Source organism: Rana temporaria, chromosome 2 (assembly GCF_905171775.1).
Source record: "Rana temporaria chromosome 2, aRanTem1.1, whole genome shotgun sequence".
In the NCBI taxonomy this organism is placed as follows: domain Eukaryota; kingdom Metazoa; phylum Chordata; class Amphibia; order Anura; family Ranidae; genus Rana; species Rana temporaria.
In genome coordinates, this window is record NC_053490.1 from 456,531,780 (window position 1) to 456,555,031 (window position 23,252).

Below are 23,252 nucleotides of genomic sequence, written 5' to 3' on the forward strand. Positions count from 1 at the left end.
TTGGGGTGTCTACTTTCCGAAATGGGGTCATTTGGGGGGTTTTGTGCTATTTTGGCATTTTATGGCATGTGATGGGTAGCGATTAGTGAAATCAAAAATTTGCGCCCTTAGAAATCCTGAAGGCGGTGCTTGGTATTCGGGGGCCCCGTACGCGGCTAAGCTCCCAAAAAGTCCCACACATGTAGTATCCCCGTACTCGGGAGAAGCAGCAGAATGTATTTCGGGGTGCAATAACACACATAACCATGGCATGTGTGAGCAATTTATCATTTAGTGACAACTTTTTGTAATTTTTTTTTTGGTCATTATTCAATCAATCAATAACATTTTTAGTGGGCTCAACATGCCTGTCGGCACATAGCTTGGGCTGTCTTCTTTCCAAAATAGGGTCATTTGGTGGGGGGGGAGGTTGTGCTGCCCTGCCATTTTAGCACCTCAAGAAATGAGATAGGCAGTCATAAATAAAAAGCTGTGTAAATTCCAGAAAATGTACCCTAGTTTGTAGACGCTATAACTTTTGCGCAAACCAATAAATATACGCTTATTGAGATTTTTTTTTTTTTACTAAAGACATGTGGCTGAATACATTTTGGCCTAAAATGTATGACTAAAATTTAGTTTATTAGATTTTTCCTATAACAAAAAGTAGAAAATATATAATTTTTTCAAAATTTTCTGTCTTTGTCCGTTTATATCGCCAAAAATGAAAATGGCAGAGGCAATCAAATACCATCAAAAGAAAGCCATTTGTGGGAAGAAAAGGACGCAAATTTCTTTTTTGTACAACATTGCATGACCGCGCAATTACCAGTTAAAGCAGCGCAGTGCCAAATTGTAAAAACACGTCGGGTCCTTAACCTGCATATTGGTCCGGGTCTTGAGTGGTTAAAGTGAACCTGTGCCCAAAACATGCACTCAAAAATATTGATATGTTCTGAACAAGCCGTAAAGGCACTTAAAAGAAGCTATAAACGTTTGTAAAGCAACTAGTTGTCGATTTTTTTGAAATATCATTTTTAATTGTTCATAACTGAGGCACTGTTTTTCTATAAGAGCATATCTTGGCATCCCACTAATGTAAACAACCAGCAGGCTTATCTAAAATGTAAGGCTGACAGATTGGCACTGTTGTCCCTAGTGACAATTTGTCAGTGGCAGGATTGCTTAAAGCGTTTGTTACCCCATTGCTTCCTTTATGTGAAATCCCTGGTGATCCTGCCAGTCCCTCTAGTTTCCTATTAAAACTGACCACACTAAGCAGGAGAGCACAGCATGGTCAGTTCTTTAGCTATGCTGAGAACTCTGCTTGCTCTCCTCCAATGATCAGACTTGTCCTGACACGCCCCCTCTGCACATCCATTCACTGGGAAGCTCAGTGTGATGCCGTTTCTCCGCGCTCTTATGCAGCTGAGGACAGAGTAAATGTGATCATTTATTTAGAAAAAAAAGGGGGGTAAAAGGTATTTATAAGTGTGTGTGTGTGTGTGTGTGCGTTTTTATTTAGATAGATATCTATCTATCCATACATACATACATACATACATACATACATACATACATACATACATACATACATACATACATACATACATACATACATACATACATACAGACACAATATATATATATATATATATATATATATATATATATATATATATATATATATATATATATATATATAACACACACACACACACACACACACACACACACACACACACTTTAAGACTTTCCCTACCGAGTCATTCCCGGGAGGCTAAGGGGCGCGTGCCCCTGCCACATTGCTCGGGACCTGGTGTGCGTACCCGGCGGCCGCAATGTCCGCCGGGCACCCGTGATTGCCCGCAATCACGGCAGGACCATGGATCTGTGTGTGTAAACACACAGATCCATGTCCTGTCAGCGGTGAGGAGACAGATGTGTGTTCCCAGTACAGAGGAACACACATCGGTGTCCTCCCCTTGTGAGTCCCCTCCCCCTACAGTTAGAACACACTTTAGGGAACATATTAATCCCTTTCCTAGCCCCCTAGTGTTAACCCAATCCCTGCTAGTCACATTTACACAGTACTCAGTGCAGTTTTATAGCACTAATCACTGTACAAATGTGAATGGTCCCCAAAATGTGTCAAAAGTGTCCGATATTTCCGCCGCAATGTCACGGTCACAATAAAAATCACCGCCATTACTAGTAAAAAAATAAATAATGCCATAAGTCTATTCCTTATTTTGTAGATGCTAGAACTTTTGCGCAAACCAATCAAATACGCTTATTGCGTTTTTTTTTTTTTTTTTTTTCAAAAAATATGTAGAAGACGACGTATCAGTCTAAACAGAAGAAAAAAATAGTTTTTAAAAAAAATTATGATATTAAATCAAAAAATAAGATATTGTGTTTTTTTCAAAATTGTCGCTCTTCATTTGTTTATAGCGCAAAAACTAAAAACCGCAGAGGTGATCAAATACCACCAAAAGAAAGCTCTATTTGTGGGGAAAAAATTACACCAATTTTGTTTGGGAGCCACGTTGCACGACCGCGCAATTGTCAGTTAAAGCGACGCAGTGCCGAATCGCAAACAGTGCTCTGGTCTTTGACCAGTAATATGGTCCGGGGGTTAAGTGGTTAAATACATTCACGTTTTTGGTTGTAACATGACAAAATGTGGAAAACTTTAATGGGGTAAGTATACTTTTTTAAGGCACCATAGTGACATTCCATAGAGGGCCTCTAAACAATCCTGAAAAAAGCTTTTTATTTTATGGCAGTGATGTGAACACTGAGCTCAAGCAGGCGATGGGCAATTTTACAGATGGAAGCCTGATATTCTGCTCTGACAACTAGACAATTTAACCACTTAAGCATCAGACCATTTGGCTGGCCAAAGACCATGCCACTTTTTGCGATTCGGCACTGCATCCCTTTAACTGACAATTGCGCGGTCGTGTGACGTGGCTCCCAAGCAAAATTAACGTCCTTTTTCTCCCCCCCACAAATATTTTTTATTTTTTTTGCGCTATAAACAAAAGTAGAGCGACAATTTTGAATTTTTTTTTTTACTTGTTGCTGTAATAAATATTAGAGGTCGACCGATATGGGTTTTTCTCTGGCCGATGCCGATGCCGATATTTAGAAATTGGGGAGGCCGATGGCCGATATATGATGCCGATTTTTGCGGCCGATATTTTGGGCCGATTTTTGCATTGGGATGCGTTGTGGAGGGGAGATGGATGGTGCTGGGCGTGGGTGGGAGATGTGTTGTGGAGGAGGGATGGATGGATGGTGCTGGCCGTGGAGGAGGGATGGATGGATGGTGCTGGCCGTGGAGGGGGGATGGATAGATGGTGCTGGCCGTGGAGGAGGGATGGATGGATGGTGCTGGCCGTGGAGGAGGGATGGATGGATGGTGCTGGCCGTGGAGGATGGATGGATGGTGCTGGCCGTGGAGGGGGGATGGATAGATGGTGCTGGCCGTGGAGGGGGGATGGATAGATGGTGCTGGCCGTGGAGGAGGGATGGATGGATGGTGCTGGCCGTGGAGGAGGGATGGATGGATGGTGCTGGCCGTGGAGGGGGGATGGATAGATGGTGCTGGCCGTGGAGGAGGGATGGATGGTGCTGGCCGTGGAGGAGGGATGGATGGATGGTGCTGGCCGTGGAGGAGGGATGGATGGATGGTGCTGGCCGTGGAGGAGGGATGGATGGATGGTGCTGGCCGTGGAGGAGGGATGGATGGATGGTGCTGGCCGTGGAGGGGGGATGGATAGATGGTGCTGGCCGTGGAGGAGGGATGGATGGTGCTGGCCGTGGAGGAGGGATGGATGGATGGTGCTGGCCGTGGAGGAGGGATGGATGGATGGTGCTGGCCGTGGAGGAGGGATGGATGGATGGTGCTGGCCGTGGAGGGGGGATGGATAGATGGATGGTGCTGGCCATGTGTGCATTGTGGAGGGGGATGAAGATGATTGAGTTGCATTGTGAAGGTGGATGAGGATGAGAGTTACATTGTGAAGAGGCAGATATCCACCCAGAGTCATCATCCATTTTCACAATGCAACGCAATGCCTGCTTGTCAGTCTTAGCCAGGTGTCCCATTAAAGGAGATTAAAGTCTACAGTGGGCACAGCAGCACACAACATTTTTGACTTGCCCTTTTTTTTTTATAGCTATAAGAAGCTACAATGCACTATAAAATAAATTGCATAGCTTGAATGTCTTTTGCTATCTGTAGCCTTACAACCTTCACCAGATAGAATTAACTTGTGTGACATGCTCTGATGCAGCAAAAAAAGATGTTGTAAAGCTAAAAAAAATAATTCCTTGCAAGCTTTTTAAAAAATTACTGGTATGTAGGGAAAATACAGTAATGCTTGGTACCTTGCAGCTATCTAGACTCCATGCAGGGAAGGAAGAGGAGGTAGTGCTGGCCATGATCACCTCTCTGAGTTACTAGTCAGACAGGCAGCAGTGGCGGCAGCGGCACGGGCTTGTGACATGTTTGATCATCACGATGCTTTCTTCCTCTGCTACAGCCCGCCGAGGTAGGGGGGCGGGGCTGGGCGGTGCTACTGAAACTTGTTTGTTTCTCTCCTCTATAGGGGCCGGCACAGGCTATCAGCGGCGCGGGTAATGATTTCTCGTGCTGCTGTAGGTGGAGTGGGGCAAAGCAGCGTTTAGTGTAGCGGCCGAAAATCGGCCTAATTTTCACAATAATCGGCCGATGCCGATTTCTTAAAAACGGCCAAATATCGGCCGATATATCGGCCGGCCGATATATCGGTCGACCTCTAATAAATATCCCCCAAAAATATACATTTAAAAAAAAAAAAATGTCCTCCAGTTTAGGCCGATATGTATTAATATTTTTGGTAAAAAAAAAAATCGCAATAAGCATTTGATTGGTTTGCGCAAAAGTTATAGCTTCTACAAAATAAGGGATAGTTTTATGACCTTTTTTTTTTTTTTTTTTTTTTTTTTTTTACTAGTAATGGATGCGATCTGCAATTTTTATTGATACTGCAACCTTATGGCGGACACATCGGACACTTTCGACACATTTTTGGGACCATTGACATTTTTCACAGTGATAAGTGCTATACAAATGCATTGATTATTGTAAAACTGTCACTGGCAGGGAAGGGGTTAAAACTAGGGGGCGATCAAGGGGTTAATTATATTCCCTATAGTGTGTTCGAACTGAAGGGGGGGTGGGACTGACTAGGGGAAATGACTTTGTATGAACATACAATCAGTCATTTCTCCCCCTGAAAGAACCGGGAGCTGTGTGGCCTCAGAGCAACATCACATTGTATTGCGTGATTTTGCGCAGCCGAGCCAACCTGCCTCAGTAAAACTGCGGTGGGCGGTTAAAGTTGAACTTTAAATCAAAATTAAAAATCGTGATCCCTCCCAAAAAAATACGTGGAATACATATTGGTCTAAACTGAAGATTTTTTTATTATTTTTTGGATATAATAGCAAACGCAGCTCTCTGCTTAGGGAGCTGGGAGAAACGAGACATCTGCAATGTTCGATCGCTTGGTTCTTGGTGTAGAGCTGTCATGGGACAAATGCAGCATCGTGCTGATGCTGCATCCACCTAGGTAAGTATGAATGAGCAAAAAATAGATAAAAAAAATACTTCTTGATTTAAGTAATAATTTAGGTAGCATAGTTAAAACTGCTCAAGAGGAGAGATTCAGAATGTCTAATGGCGACTTTGTTTTTCTCCATGCCCCTTTTTTTTCGGTTTGGTAGTGTGGCAGTGTTTCTGCTTTGCTCATTGAGAATGTGCGCACCATGTGGTTTTTGCCTTTTCTCAATAGTAGTTAAAGCCCAACACCAGTAATGGCTATTAATACATTTTTCATCAATGCGGTCACTTTTTTTTTTATTCATTTTGGCGCTCTATAAACTTCACTAAAAGCTCCTGATATGTACAGCAGGAAGCATTGCTTGGGCTCCCTGCGGAATCTTAACAGTGCCTATGAATGACACCAGTTCTGGTGTTGTGCTCTATCCCCATTAGGGCCCTTTCACACGGGGCGGATCAGTAATGATCCGCCTCCGTGTGTTTGTAAGCTCAGCGGGGATCGCTCCGTATATCCCTGCTGAGCCGTCAGCTGACAAGGCGGTCCCCGCACACTGTGTCCGTGTTCATCCGATCCGAAGACGGAAGAAAAAATAGGATTTTCTTCCGTCCGCAAAATCGGATCATTGCGGAGGCGGGTGATTACGGGTGTCAGCGGATGTTTATCCACTGACATCCGTAATCACATAGGGACCAATGTATGTCACTTTTTCATCCGCAAACGGATGGATGAAAAAGCGGACATACGGTCCGCACGTCTGAAAGGGGCCTTACTCTTCTCCACTGTTCATAAACAACATTTTGCTGTGAATTTCACAGCAGAGGTGAGAGGGCGGGCAGAGTCGCCACACCGGAACTAGTATTGATCATAGACAAGGGAGCCAGAGCAGTGTCTATGAATTACACTACTAATCCTTGGTAAGTCTACAATTGTCTGGGGCAAATAAAAAAAAAAAAAAAAAAAGTGTATGCTTAAAATTGAATTAACACGTTTTCTGTGTATTTGCATTTCTGTCATGCCTCTTTTTTTTCTAATTGCTGTAGATCAGGGATATGCAATTAGCAGACCTCCAGTTGTTGCAGAACTACAATTCCCATGAGGCATAGCAAGACTGACAGCCACAAGCATGACACCCAGAGGCATGATGGGACTTGTAGTTTTGCAACAGCTGGAGGTCTGCTAATTGCATACCCCTGCTGTAGATCATCTCTAAGGCCAGATTCACAAGTGTGCGCTGCATTTTTGACTCAGTATACACACATTTTTAAGTGCGCGCCAATTGACCTCTATTAGAATGCCGGGTTTTCATAAATGTGCATCAATGTTCTGCATCTTTGATGCGTTGTCTTGAAAATGCACATTCTGTAGAGGTCAATGGGAGCGTGCCTAAACCAGTGCTGCACCAAAAGCACAGTGCATTCATGTGATTCTGGCCTAAGTGAATCATTTTATTGGTTTTGATTGTCATGTATAAGCATTGCCTCAAGCCAGTTTACTCTATGAAATCAATTACCTGAATAGTTTAGTGAGTCATGGCAAGCTTTCACCAGCGCCAACACATTTTTCTACCATGTAAAAGGCTATATTTTGAAGGCACAATCAATGGATGTGTCTTTTATTCATTTGAAAGCTGTATAGAACTTTGTTCTCAACTACTGTTGACCACAAAGAAGCTTACAGTTTTTAACAGCACTTAACTAATTTGAAAAGTTAAAGTGGTTGTAAACCCTAAAAAAAAAAAAAAAAAAAAAAAAAAAAAAACCCTGCAAGACTACAAAAGCATAATGAGCTAGTAGTATGCAAGGCATACTAACTCCATATGAATAACTTGCCTCTCGTCAAAGCTCCTGCAGCAGTCCTCGTACCCCCCTCCGGTCGGTGACCTCTCTCCCGGGGGTTACTTCTGGGTATCACGGCTCCAGCAATGTAATTGGCTGCATGTGCGCGGGAGCCGCTAGTAACGGCACACTGACTGAAGCAACGGCACATACGTGCCATTGCATCAGTTTGCCTCAGTGCGCATGTCTCGATGACATGCAGGGGACAGGAGATATACTGGGTAGCTATAGGTAAGCCTTATTATAGGCTTACCTGTAGCATAAAGTGGTTGTAAAGGGTTTACAACCACTTTAAAATGTGCAAACCTAATGATAGTGGCCTATTAAAGGGGGTTGTAAATGTAAATTATTTTTTCCCCTAAATCGCTTCCTTTACCTTAGTGCAGTCCTCCTTCACTTACCTCATCCTTCCATTTTGCTTTTAAATGTCCTTATTTCTTCTGAGAAATCCTCACTTCCTGTTCTTCTGTCTATAACTCCACACAGTAATGCAAGGCTTTCTCCCTGGTGTGGAGTGTCGTGCTCGCCCCCTACCTTTTGGGGGGAGGGGGCGAGCAGGAGAATCGGGACACCCACTAACAAACACACAGCTCCTTTCTCCATCTGCAATGTAGAGAGCGTCCTGACTCTCCTGCCCCCCCTCAAGGGAGGGGGCAAGCGCGACACTCCACACCAGGGAGAAAGCCTTGCATTACTGTGTGGCGTTAGACAGAAGAACAGGAAGTGAGGATTTCTCAGAAGAAATAAGGACATTTAAAAGCAAAATGGAGGGATGAGGTAAGTGAAGGAGGACTGCACTATAAGATAAAGGAAGCTATTTAGGGGAAACATTTTTTACCTTTTACAACCCCTTTAACTTGATAGGTTTTGGCAGAAATAGTCATAGCGTCTTACTGTGGGGGCACTCAGCAGGAGGAAGGGGCTGGGAGTCTCAATGTAGGACCCAAGAAGGGGAGGATCTGGGCTGCTCTGTGCATAATCAGTGCACAGAGAAGGAAAGTGTGTGTGTTAAAAAAAAAAAAAAAAAAGACTATTATCTCTTTAATATATGGACTAGAGGAACGACAGCAAGCACTGGACTTATTCTCATTGGAGAAGAGACGCTTGAGTGCAGATATGATGGCGGTATAGAAATACCTCCATGGCGATCCCAACGTAGGAAGAAAACACATTTTTCAGGAAGTGTACGAGGACATGGGGGAGAAGCGATTTAACTTTAAGCTGCTTTGCTTTTTTATATATACCGTATTTATCGAGTATTGCGCGCTACGGCGTATAGCGCGCACCCCTAATGTGGACCCGCAATTCCTGTAAAAAATTTTTTTTTAGTACTTGGTTTTGGTGTCTTGCGTGGCGGCCTCGTCGGGTCCATCTGCGGCTTCGGTGGTGTCTCCCCGCGCTGTCTCCCTGTCGAATCGCCGCTTCCCGCGCTCAGTTTGAACACCTCCGCCAACATATACTGAGTGCAGTACACTCGGCTACATTCGGCAGGCTTGGCTTCGCTCGTGCTCACGCTCTGACGTTTATGCGTGAGCACGACCGAAGCCGAGCCTGGCCGAATGTAGCCGAGTGTACTGCACTCGGTATATGTCGGCGCAGGCATTCAAAGGGGGAAAAAGTGCGCAGTATACGCCGATAAATACGATCATACATTATATATATATATATATGTGTGTATGTGTATATGTATGTATGTGTATATATGTATGTATATATATATATATATATATATATATATATATATATATATATATATATATATATATATATATGTATGTTCCCCATAAGGGTTTACTGTACAAAGTAAGGTCCGTTGGCATGGATCATAGGGTGAGTGCATGGATTGAAAACTGGCTACAAGGGCGAGTTCAGAGCGTGGTGATAAATGGGGAGTACTGGAAATGGTCGGGGGTGGAAAGTGGGGTTCCGCATGGTTCTGTGCTGGGACCAATCCTATTTAATTTGTTCATAAACAACCTGGAGGATGGGGCAAACAGTTCAATCTCTATTTGCAGACGATACTAAGCAGGGCAATATTTTCTCTGCAGGATGTGGAAACCTTGTAAGAAGATCTGAACAAATTAATGGTGTGGGCAACTAATGGCAAATGAGGTTTAATGTGGAAAAATGTAAAATAATGCATTTGGTTGGCAAAAATTTGAATGGAATCTACTCACTAGGGGGAGATCCTCTGGGGGAATCGAGAATGGAAAAGGACCTGGGGGGCTCCTAGTAGATGATGAGCTTAGCAATTGCATGCAATACCAAGCTGCTGCTAACAAAGCAAACAGAATGAATATTGGCATGCATTAAAAAGGGGATTAAAAAAGGAGATAAAGCAATAATTCTCCCACTCTGGTCCAGCCTCACCTGGAGTATGCTGTTCAGTTCTGGGCACCAGTCCTCGGGAAGGATGTACTAGAAATGGAGCGAGTACAAGAGCAACAAAGCTAATAAAGGGAATGGAGGATGTTTAGTTATGAAGAAAGGTTACGCACGCTGAACTTGTTCTCTCTGGAGAAGAGACGCTCGAGATATGGTTTCAATTTACAAATACCATACTGGTGACCCACAATAGGGATAAAACTTTTCTGAGGAAGGGAGTTTAATAAGACATGTGGCCACTAATTTAAAATGAGAAGAAAATAGGTTCAACCTTAAACTGAGTAGAGGGTTCTTTACTGTAAGAGCGTCAAGGATGTGGAATTCCCTTCCACAGGTGGTGGTTTGAGCTGGAAGCATTGATAATTTTAAAAAAACTATTAGATAAGCACCTGAACAACCACAACATACAGGGATATACAATGTAATGCTGACAGATAATGGCACACATAGGTTGTACTTAATGGACTTGTGTCTTTTTTCAACCCACCTACTATGTAACACTGACACACGTACACCTACACAGGTTAAACTGGATGGACTGGTGTCTTCATTCAACCTCACCTACTATGAAACTGAATAAGGATATCGGGCGCCTGCACATCATCCTTGTCTGGCCCTCCTCTGCCCCTCTGTTGGCACTGAGATCATAATAGCTGAGTGAGGGAGAAGAGAAAGACTGGAATCCTAGTCATCACCAGTGCGCAAAGGTGTACATGTGAACCCCTAGTTACAAACATCTGACTTAAAAATGGAGGGAGACCACAGGAAGTGAGAGGAAATTTTTATCACCAAGGCTTGTTTCCACATCAACCCAACATTTTCAAAATCCAATTGCTATTGGGACAGAAAGTGAGGTGAAATCTTCTTAACAGGGGCACAGACAGTAAAACAAACGTTACAGGCGTGTTACCCCTTCCCTGTGCTATCCAAAAAGCATTATTGTTTTTTTTTTGGATGGAGCTACACTTAAAATAAGTACCTGTTCCAACTTACAAACAGATTCAACTTAAAGCGGAGTTTCACCCTAAAAACATGTATATAACATTACATTCTGCATACTTCCAACATTTGCAGTATGCTGTTTGTTTGTTTTTTGCTGTACATACCGTATTATTGCTATTTTCCACCCGGCTTCCGGGTGCTCACTCCTGCGGGAGTAGGCGTTCCTATGCAGAGGCGCAGTGTCATGTGCGACTTCGCCCAGATGATTTACGTCTTGAGAAATACTTCCCCCCCCAGCGGATAAGGCGCGTCACGAGTTTCCGAAAGTAGCCGAACTGCGAGTCGGGTCTATACGGCGCCTGCGCAGTCAGCTCTACACGGCTCCTAGTCAGTGCGCATGCGCCGTATAGAGCTGACTCGCAGTTCGGCTACTTTCGGAAACTCGTGATGCGCCTTATCCGCTGGGGGGGGGGGGGGGAGTTTTTCTCAAGACGTCAATCATCTGGGCGAAGTCCCACATGACACTGCGCCTCTGCATAGGAACGCCTACTCCTGCGGTGGAAAATAGCAATAATACGGTATGTACGGCAAAAAAAAAAACGGCATACTGGAAGTATGCAGAATGTAATGTTTTATACATTTTTAGGGTGAACCTCCGCTTTAAGAACAAACCTACAGACCCTGTCTTGTTTGTTGTACCCTGTATTTGCTGCATTACGTAAAACTAATTAGTTGTTTGTTTTGTTTTTTTACATTTTAGAATGGGAACCCTCAAGATTTTAAAGGGTGCCTTGAGAGACGCTGTTGGAATACAAAAATGTATTTTTTTACTTTCTATTATAAGCACCCTATCCATCCTTGTAAAGCTGCAAATTAGATGGGAGCTGCACAAGTGAATATATAGGGAATATATAAAATATCAAGCAGCCAGAATTGTGGAAATCATAAATAATTCTATACATTTTAAATATAGTTTCTTTCCTCATACACAGAAAGTGTGAGTCACAACCTCACTTTGAACCCTGCTGGGTAATACAATTGATATCTAAGAAAGGCTTTACTTTGCAGGTGAAAAAACTCCTTGTGTTCTATAAGATGAAAGAATCTAATTGTTTGGAAAGTAGTAAAAATAGTTCTGTTTTTGTTTTTAGATCTGTATGTAACCTACTTAATTTAAAGTGCATTTGAAAGGTCAGGAATTTGGGGTTTTAAATGTTTTTTTGCCATTTTTTTTTTTTTTTTTAACTTTGCGCTAGCATTTTTTTATCAATGTCTCTGGATCGCTCTCGCTCAGGGATGGGGGGGGGGGGGGGGATTTCATGGGAAGCTGCATACTGAAGGTTTTTTACCTTTTTTATGCATTGGCTACGTGAAGGTAAAAAACCTTCACCTTCAGCTTTTAGAACCACTTTATTAATAAAAATAATACTATTTAACAAGTGCACAAGCCTGTTTGCCCTGGGCCCAATACTTGGAGGATCATGACTGTACTGAAGCCATTCATCCATGCCAGCCCCTCAGCACAGACCCCGTCCAACATGCCAGGCTTCTTCCTGATACTCTGCAGCAACATAGTCACCAGCATCAGCGGTGTCCTAAGCTTCACATGAGGATGTTGGCTGTCAAAATGCCTGGTCGATGTCGGGAGAGGGGGTATGCACACACCTTCTCCCGACATCCACCAGACATATTGAAAGCTGTCATCCTCGTGTGCAGCTTAGAACGCCACCAATATCCACACTTTGAGCTGGCTGGCTCTCTGTCATCCTTGGTCTCTGTTTGCTCAGTGATGTTTACATCCTCACACTGATCACAGTTGCTTGGTCTTGGGTGTTCCCTAGTCATGCTTTTTCATTCTAACAAAAATTTAAGTGTGCTGCCTATTTTTTTTAAAGTGTTTATTTCATATTGACCCCAGTACCCTGCTGTTTGTTTCCTTCCATTTTGTGGTGATCTGGCCCAAATCTTCTGTAGGAGCTGCAGAGTTTCCAGTTTCGGTCCCTTCTGTTTAGCCATCCAGTTGCCTCCATCCTTTACTCTACCCTGTTGATGGTCTACAGATACAGATGAATGTTTCAATGGGCCAAGGGACTCTGCACATCTAGGAGCGCAGTATGTATTGTGTACTTGTTCACTCTTTGGACTTTCACCCATGTAGTCTATAGAAAACTGCTTCTGGTGGCTCTTCCTGTCTTTGAAGCACTTTGTGGATCCACTCTTCTCTTGTCTGATTTTTCAGCCCATCTTCAAGTGACTTGGTCACCCCTGTCTGTCTATGACCCTCCTCGGCATCTGTTGATGACCCTCCTCAGCATAAGCTTTTTGGGTTTGTGAGTGAGGCCTTGATTCTCTTTTGGGCCCAGTTGATTGTCTTCTACATAGTGTAACATGCCTTTTTACTAGACACCCAGAGGGCACTTCCTCTGTAAGCTGATTCATTTTTGATAGTGGCGATTTCTCAGTTCCCCCAGAAGGGACCAATACATGTGACATGGATCCAGGACCCCTATTTGTATAGGGCCATCCTCATCAGCATCTTGCATAGCTGTGCACTGTGAGACTGAGACCGTGAATCCTTCTCAAGGGACCAGTGTTTCAGCAAGATCCATATGACTTAGATTTACAAGGAATTCTTGATAATCTGCCTGCAGTTGTAGGATCAGCTTGCTGTTTCAGGAACAGGGTATTTTACAGCTGCAGAGACCTTCCCAGTACATTTTGTATGTAAGCCATTCCTCTTTTTTAAAGACTGAAAACAACTTGTGGCATCATCATTTTTTCCTAAAGATGTGAAGAAGCTTTTTCCCCTTTGAATTTGAAAAGGCGCTCCTGTCATCCTCCTTTAAAAAAAACAAAAAAAAAACATGCCACCAAGCAGGTCGATCTTGCCTTTTAAGGATTTCACTACTACGACTACCAGTTGGATTCCTTACTTAGGTCCTAGTTTGAGTTATCTGGCATGACAGTCCGCCCCCCATTAGCATTAGTTCCAGTGTGCCTTTTCCCAGATTTGCTGGGTACTGGGCACCGTGTGAGCCCTAGTTCCTACTATGGTAATACTGTATTCTCGGGAATCCCTTCCCTTTGGATACTGCAGTCCTTTCTGGAGGAGAGATCCCTTTTCCATCATAGTTATTCCATTTCACACTTTTACAACACTATTCTTCTACTGAGGGACTTTGTGGTCTGCTAGGCAGACAGGGATCAGCTCATACTCCAACTAGTCAGCACTTGCCTTTTCAGTGTCCAAGTTTTTCTGTGCCCTGCCCATGGCACTAACCCTTATGTTTGCCCAAGTGCCTCTTTTTTTCCCCCATGTCTACTCCCTGTGGAACAATCGGAAAACATTCATATGTTTTCAGTTTGCAGCTGATGCTTGCTGAGTTGTAAACCTGCTTTTGCCTTAACTTTTTTTTTTTTTTTACTTTATTGTAAATGCATGCCTCCATAAAGTGATGCAGTGACCTGCTGTGCCATACCATGTGTTGCGGGAAAAATGAAGCGTGTTTGCATTTTTCTATGTAGTACCTCGCATCACACCAGCGTTTTGGTGTTAACCAGGCACATGTGCTCAATAGTGATGAGAGATGATACCACTCTAAAAACTGCTGATCCCTTGGCTGTGCTTCTGTCCCACTAAACCAAAAGGGTGCCGGCTATGCACAGGATAGAAGAAGATCCTGGACTGCCACACTCCTTTAAAACAATGTCTTTATTGTACATATGAAATCCAAAAAACAACCAAAGCGATGCAGTCAAGTTGCTACGAGTAAGCATCACATGATGTGATACATGTCAGCCACCTTTTTCCTTTTGTTCACTTAATTTTGACTGCATCGCTTTGGTTCTTTTTTGGATTTTTTTTTGTACAATAAAGACATCGTTTTAAAGAGTGCGGCAGTCCAGGATCTTTTTCTATCCAATGCTCAATGGTGATCTGTGTTAATCCAGTGTTGATTTATGGGATTGTTGGGTAATTTCATTTAACATGGTCCCTCTTCTTGTGATGCCTCTCATTTTTTCCATCAAGTTCAGAGTTTGGGAAAGTCGCTGGACTGGCCCTTCAAACCCAAACCCTCAGAATAACCATTACTGAATTATTTTTGGTGTGGAATTCATTCCTTTCTCCCATCCTGGTAGGATTCTACTCTCCTACTCGAGTCGGGTCCTAAAAAATAACCCATTACTCAAATCAAAGGGGAAACCTTCTCTGGGTTGGTCTTGTATTTGACTACTGCTTTCACATCTGGAGGTATGGAGGTTGCTAAGCCTTCACTTCTATTAACCTTTGAAGACTTCCTTAACCAGTTCCCGACCTCCTCATGTACATTTACGTCGGCAGAATGGCACGGACAGGCACATCAACGTACCTGTACGTGCCTGCCTAGACGTGGGTGGGGGGTCCGATCGGGACCCCCCCCCCCGGTACATGAGGAGGTCGGGTCCGCTCGGGGAGCGATCCGGGACGACGGCGCGGCTATTTGTTTATAGCCGCTTCGTCGCGATCGCTCCCCGGAGCTGAAGAACGGGGAGAGCCGTGTGTAAACACGGCTTCCCCGTGCTTCACTGTGGCGGCGCATCGATCGAGTGATCCCTTTTATTAGGGAGACTCGATCGATGGTGTCAGTCCTACAGCCACACCCCCCTACACTAGTAAACACATACACAGTGATCCCTAAATGTTACAGCGCCCCCTGTGTTTAACTCCCAAACTGCAACTGTCATTTTCACAATAAACAATGCAATTTAAATGCATTTTTTTGCTGTGAAAATGACAATGGTCCCAAAAATGTGTCAAAATTGTCCGAAGTGTCCGCCATAATGCCGCAGTCACGAAAAAAAATCGCTGATCGCCGCCATTACTAGTAAAAAAAATAAAAAAAATAAAAATGCAAAAAAACTATTCCCTATTTTGTAAACGGTATAAATTTTGCGCAAACCAACCGATAAACAATTATTGCGATTTTTTTTTTTTTTTTTTTTTTACCAAAAATAGGTATAAAAATATGTATCGGCCTAAACTGAGGAAAAAAAAAAAGTTTTATATATGTTTTTGGGGGATATTTATTACAGCAAAAAGTAAAAAATATTGCATTTTTTTCAAAATTGTCGCTCTATTTTTGTTTATAGCACAAAAAATAAAAACCGCAGAGGTGATCAAATACCACCAAAAGAAATCTCTATTTGTGGGGAAAAAAGGACGCCAATTTTGTTTGGTAGCCACGTCGCACGACCGCGCAATTGTCTGTTAAAGCGACGCAGTCCCGAACTGTAAAAACCCCTTGGGTCTTTAGCCAGCATATTGGTCCGGGGCTTAAGTGGTTAATATTCAACTAAGTTGCCTATTTCCGCCACTGTTGTTGGGCCTCTCCTTCATTAGATCGTTGTGTTTTTTGTTTTTTTTTCTGGAGTAAAGATCTTGACCTCCAAATCCCAGCCTCTTCTGTACCCCACCTTTAATTATGTGGGGGTTCTATGTGCAAGTTTTCTCCTTTCTTCCTTGTAAGGCCGTATCTGTTACTAACCGTTTATTAGTGGATAGGTCCTCCTACCTTGGGTTCCTTTCACTCTCCACTTTTGAATTAACTAATCTGAGTTTATTTTAAGTCCATTAGGGAACACAGACCCCATTACTCTCAATGTGGACACACCTGTGACTTTGTTGGACTATTTGTCTTTACTGTTCGTATACTTGTCTCTGTGGGTTAATATTTTATACACACACTCATTTTGATTCACAGATGTAGGATGTGATGCATTGTGGGATTTTAGATTACATTTCAACAATGTTCTTTTTGTAAAAACTCCAAAGATGGAACAGCATGACATCAGCCTCACAGTTCATCCAAATAAATTTCTTTCATTAGCCTTGAGTGTCCCCCTCGGCTTCCTGTGAGTTTTTGTGTTTGGGATTTATCTATCCATCCATCCATTATTATTTTTTTTTCTTTCCTTTTTTAATGTAAAGGTATTTTTCTTTATCTGCTTTTTGTCCTTTAAATTAGACCTTCACCTAATAAAACAAGTTATTTTCACCTGGCTTTTCCCCTCTGCTACAATTAGTTGAAGATTATTATTATTATTATTATTTTTTATCCGTCTAGGTGAGAATGATGTTCGTAACGTCTGAGGACACATATGTGCCTCTGAATTCTACACATACGCACATGTGCTTCAGGGCTCCTGGATCTGGTAGAGAGGGTCCTGGTGCATGTGTGAAGACGCCACATGCATGGTTGTCCCTGATTTCAGGATGTGTGTGCAAAAATTTGACGTGTATGCGGATTTATTGCAGGTCTTAGCCCTTTGGTGCATCTGCGCATACCATTGATTTTCAAAGGTGGCAGTGCTGGGAGGGCAGCATTACAGGGACTTGATTTCCTCTTTTAAAATGGATCTTTCTTCTATACCTGACAGTTAACTATCAAAATCAGTCTGTTTGTAGATAAAAACTAGCAAAAAAAAAAAAAAAACACTTTCTGCATATTCAATACATGTAGATGCCTTGATGCAACCATTAAAGCTAAATTCCCCCTTGTAGGCAAGTACCACCATTATAAAGCATTTTTACCTACCCTATTTCTCGCTCCCCCTGTCTGTGCTGTTCTTTCCTCAGACATCGGTGGTGGGCCCTTAGCATCTTCACTGACCATGCAAAACTGCTGGTCCTAAAATTTTATATAATGATATCAGATTGCCTACTATCGAAGAAGCATCATTCACACAAAAATGAGGTATACTCTGCACGAGTGAGGGATAAGAAGGCAAATAAAATTGCTTTCTGATGGAGCCCTAGACAAAAATGAGGATTTAACCCTTGTAGTGCGGCTCCCCCATAATGGTTTTTAATTTTCCCAGAGAGTTCAGCTTTAAAGTGCAGCTCCAGCAAAAACTTTCCTTTTTGTTTTAGATTGCAGGGGAAAGGTTTGGAACATCCGTTTTATTTATTGTGTTTGTCTGTGTCCCCATGACAGAGATTTCTCTTCTGGTAAGAGGCAGTCAGAGGGACAGGAATCAATGGCAAACCTTCCTACTGTGCACACAAACGGCAAGAAGAACTGATTGTTTATTACAGTGGAGAAGAGCTAGAGTCTCGGTCGGGTTTTTATTATCGTCATGCCTTCCTATTCCTCACATACTTTTTTCCCCACATTTCATGTCTTGGTGTCACTGAGACACACATTTTATGGTGAATCTACCTAAAGGAATTGTAAATCTGAAAAAAAATAATAAATGGGTTTGTAGCCATTTTATGTACTACAAAAATGATACAATGTAGTGGAAGGCTTTCTTGTGTAGGTAATGCACATGTATAGCATGTACATAGGTGTGTTTTTTATCTTTTGAAAGCTCAATTCATTATGCTTAAAGTCATTCTAAAGGTTGTAATTAAAAAAGAAAATAACAGACATTTTATACTTGCCTTCTCTGTGCAATGGTATTGCCCACAACAGCCCCGATCCGATCCTCTTCTTTTTCGGTTCCCCCGCTGGCGGTCCTTGCTCCCTCCTCCCTGCTGAGTGCCCCCATAGCCAAGCCTCTTAAAAATGCACCCATGGGGGGATTTCACCTTAATGGAGAGCATGCATTAAGGTAAAAGTGTTAAACCGTGACAAAATAATAACATTGCTGAAATGGAAAAGACATTGTTTTGGCCACATCTGGGTCCTGATAGTTGGGCTGCGTGCACACTGGAGCAATAAAATACTTCTATTTATGCTGGATTTTTTTTCCCCCCAAGAGATGACAGAATAATGCAGCGTAAAAAATCATCAGAGGCAAAAATGAAAAATGCCTCTAAATGTGGCGTTTGTGTTACTGAGGCCTTAATGGACAGGCTAAACCATAAACAAAATGTTGCAGGGATAGTAGTTCTCAGAATACCTTGATGAAGTTATAGGCTATGGCCATCTCTGGTAAAAAAAATGGTGTATGACGTCTCCTAACCAGATCAACATGTTTCTTTTATATATTGTAAGCTTGGCAACAGTGTACAATGTAGGTATCATGTGTTTAATCAAGGTTTATGTAAATTACTGAGCACGATAATTTTTTTTTTTTTTTTTTTTTTTGTTACAGGAAAAAAAGTAATTTTAAGTTTCCTTGCTTTCCATTATTAAAATTTTGTATACATGTTTTTCCCCAGTTTCCCATGCTGAAGAGGACACATTCACACAGATGAACCAAGAGAAGAGGCAGCTGTGTAATCCTAGATAGTTAGACGGCAGACTGCTCAAGCAGGATGCCGTCAACAAGTCGAGCTGGAAGCTTAAAGGACCCAGATATAGCAGAGCTCTTCTTTAGGGATGACCCGGAAAAGCTTTTCAGCGACCTCCGAGAAATTGGTCATGGGAGTTTCGGAGCAGTTTATTTCGTAAGTCTTTTATTTTATTTTATTATTTATTAAAATAAAAGTACCCAGATGGAAACCTCTGGTGCCTTCTGACAATTTTTCCTTGAGATGCTGATTATTCACTTGCTTTCCCAACTGCTTTGTATCCATCACATATAGTCATGTGGCATAATGATATATTTGTACACAAAATACAGACCTAGAATACACAAGTGGCATGGATATTTATGAAAGCATCCACCTAATACTTTATGCAATCCTTGTGTATTTATTATTTTCTTAATCTGTATGCTGTAGATTAATGAAGTCAGATATATAAAGTGTTCTTTTAGCTATGTAGCTTGGCTGTGCTAAGAAAGACAGGGCTTCATTCTCTTTGGAGTATTTAGCATGTCATATAGGGGCATGGAAACTGATACATTGTCAGAGCTTGGCCAGTTAGGGTCCTTTCAGTCTGTCCGTCTGCATCAGTTCCGTTCCTGCCGGACGGAAGAAAAATAGGGTTTTTTTTCCGTCCGAAAACCGGATCCCGACGGACGCGGATGCTCCATCCGTTAACGGACTTGTAATGAACGGACAGGCGGAACGGACATGTGAAAGGGGCCTTAGTAGCCCTACCACTACCAATTTATAAATTAAGCTGCTGTAGCAATATTTCATTGAGCCACCAATCTTTAACTCTCGACTGACTGGTAAATGCTCCCAGTTTTTAAAGTGGTTGAACCCTAAAAAATAAAAATCCTGTTCTTTTAAGGCATGATCTATAGCATGGTGCTAATCATGGCTGCTGAGCCATGGTACCATGGTCGGGTTATGTGCCTCTGTCATCCCGAGGCTCTGCTTTGAGTCCCTCCCTGCCTGTCGGCATAAGGTAGGCTCTCCTCCCACCCCTCCTACCACTATTCAGCTGCAATATGCAGCAAATATACATGTATCCCCTCTTGAGTATACTACCAATAACTACAGTGTGTGTGTTTTCCCTATGGAAGCTGGAAATCACCGTAGTAGGAACTGCTACTATAGCGATCTCCTCTAGCTTCCAGGTCCTGTGCTGTGTGGTGGTCCTGCTGCAATATAAACACAGAAGGTTGCTTGCTCACGTCCAACATTCAGGGTAACTTTGCTTTATCTCAATTAATGCTAAGTGTTCCCTGACTGGATAAGCAGGGGGGGCGATGTCAGTCTACACCTTCTCTAACTGGCAAATGCTTTGCGTTAATTGAGAAAATGTAAAGGGCTTTTTTGAATGGTGCCTGTGTCGAGCTGGCAGCCCTATGTTCAAAAAGTTGCATGGCGGCCATTCGGAACGGGACCTGGTATCCAGTGTCAATCACTCAAATAGCAATGCCTACTATAGTTTTTATGTTAATTCCACAGGTATGGCACATACAATACTGTACATTGATTCTAGAGGGGGTGCGTCATGCTCATCTCCCCCTGTAGTCCTCCCGTCTCTGGAAAGTGTCATAGCCAAGACAAGCTACAGTTAGGACCTGTCTGTCTCCTTTCCAGTTGTCTGATTTTTCCAGCAGAGGAGAAGGGAGGCCGATCAAACTTATTTACACTAGGAAGCACTTTGTCCCATGCGGGCCAGAACAGTGTAAAAATAATTGTAATGATAGTATCACCTGAGGCCAGTCACTTCACTGGGTACATGTGAGAGTTTACAACCACTTTAAGCTGCATAAATGTTAGGGCAGGGGTGCCCAATCAGTGGCCCGGGGGCCACATGTGGCCCGTGGAGCCCTCTGATGTGGCCCACGACCTCCTGCTCTGGAATGAAATAGAATACTGTTATTAAAGGTCAGTTTATTACTAAAATCAGTGTATATATGTGCATATCTGCAGTGGTTACTGTGCTGCTTTCAAACTAATCCGCAGAGCAGCGCACCTGCTGATTACCTGCACTGAGCCATAGACTTCTGTTATTACCTACAAGTTTGAGCTTTCTGAAAGTGCACCAAACCTGCAGAATATAATAGTCTATTGCAAAGTGCAGAAAAGCCAAAGGTTGCGGGTAAACCGCAGTGCATCAGTGTGGAAGCAGCCATGGGCCCCTTTCACACGGTCAGTACGACCCAATTGGACCTTCCATTCACCTCCAAGTAGTGGCAGATGTAAACCGACTTGTATCCTACCTCCAATCCGATCCGGCTGTGTCCGTGTCCGCTTTGCATATGCAGAGTGGACATGGACCTGCCATCTGCCCCCTCCGCTGATTGTGGCCCTTGACCAGTTCCCAAGTCGGTTAAGTGGCCCTCGCGCTTTAAAAGGTTGGGCACCCCTGTGTTAGGGTATAATATCACTTTAATGTGACATCTTTGAAAATTGTTCTCTCAAGAGCAGCTGATTTTCCAAATACGTTTTTTCTGTGGATTGGGCCTGGTTACAAATAAAATTGATTATAAATTAAATATCACGTTGTTGGGTGAAATCAACAATGGCCCACCCGGATCTCTGATGTACTGTGTGTATATTTTACATCAAGTAATGGTTATCTGGCCTGTTATTTTATCTTCACAAAATGCTGTTTGGATTTGGCTCTATTTTAGCCTAATCTTCCACATACCGTATTTATAGGCGTTTAACACGCACAGGCGTATAACACGCACCCTAACTTTAAGAGGGAAGTTTCAGGAAAAAAACTTTACACAGCCCCCTGCGTATAACACGCAGGCACAGTTTACCCTCTATTTTCAGGGTAAAAAAGTTAGTGTTATACGCCAATAAATACAGTATTTTAATGTACAAGAATAATTAGAATTCAGCTAGCTATTTTAAGTGTAACTACATGAAAACTACAGTGAGACAGATGATTGGTGCTCACCAGAGAGCACGCTTCCTGCAAACGCTTGTCATAGAGGAAACATTTGATGCTTGTCATAAAGGAAACATTTGGCTACACACTAGTGTGGCCTGTACAGGCAATGAGTCATTCCCCGTTACTTTGTTCAGGGTGAATAATTGTCCAACATGACATGGGTGGGAATAACTGCTGTTCAGAGTATACTTAAAGCTTCAACTACTTCTCAACAACAAAAACCCCATTTTCATTCGGTGTTTGAGCAAAGAACAGTTGCAGTCTTATAATACATAATACGGTTTTTCTTGTCAAATTCTTTTCTTTATCGTACATCACGGGACACAGAGCGGCATTCATTACTATATGGGTTATATGGAGTACCTTCAGGTGTAGACACTGGCAATCTCAAACAGGAAATGCCCCTCCCTATATAACCCCCTCCCATAGGAGGAGTACCTCAGTTTTTACGCCAGTGTCTTAGGTGTTAGTCATGGTTTAGCTTGCCTCCGCATCCTTGGGATTAGGTGAGCTACCGGTTCTGTCCAAAAAAGCCTCAGCGCTAAAGTGGTCAGTAACCGGACCCCAAACCCTTGGGGTATAGCCCATAATGCTTTTCTTTTTAGAGAGCTGGACCCTGGGCCCAGAACTTAGAAACCTTTGCGTACCTAAAGTTTTCTGTTGCCAGGGTGCTATATGGGCCCAGGACAGTGGATCCTTCATAGGAACCCAGGGCCTGAAGGTCTAGACATCCCCACGGAGATGGGGGAAGATTGGGCCTCTTGCTTGGCAAAGTCCTGCGGCATGGAGCAGGTAAGTGAGGGGAAAACTTGCGGAACTTGGTTCTTAGCAGGTTTTTTTCTGGGGGGTCACAGGGGACATGCCTAAAGTTATGCACTGCATCTGGCAAACTAGTCACATATCATAAAGATAGGATGGCTCTCTATGTATTATTCCCCATAAGATGTGACCTCCCTTGTAGTGTTGGAAAAGCATTGAGTGGGGCCTGTGTTATATAAAAATATATGTGTGTGTCAGAGAGCTTTGCTTACCTGCAGGCCTCCAGGCGATGCTCCATTCAGTCTTCCTCCTCAGAGCCTGCAAGCAGGCAAAACGCTGACCTCCTCATGGTTCCAGGCTGCAGGCTGCAGTTTGCTGGAACAGAGAGGTCCCTTCCTCCCAAAAATCCCCCCCCCTCCCCCTGTCGGGAGGGGCATTTCCTGTTTGAGATGGCTGGGGGGGAAGGGCGGGTCAGTGGCTTAAAGGAAGGGGCGGCCCTTCCTTGTTTGTTTGTTCCATTCAATACTTTGGAACTGAGGAGAAAGACCAGAGCGGCAGCACGG

At 43.0% G+C, this 23,252-nt stretch overlaps 1 protein-coding gene across 1 annotated transcript in view; it reads left to right on the forward strand.

Annotated features, from left to right (window-relative positions):
* The window catches only part of TAOK1 (TAO kinase 1), a 137,704-nt gene that overhangs the window by 41,004 nt on the left and 73,448 nt on the right, over window positions 1-23,252 (forward strand). The window contains exon 3 of the mRNA XM_040338555.1: window positions 18,903-19,130. Coding sequence (XP_040194489.1) covers window positions 18,999-19,130 — 132 coding nt within the window. The 5' untranslated portion in view covers window positions 18,903-18,998. The remainder of the gene's footprint in view (window positions 1-18,902; window positions 19,131-23,252) is intronic.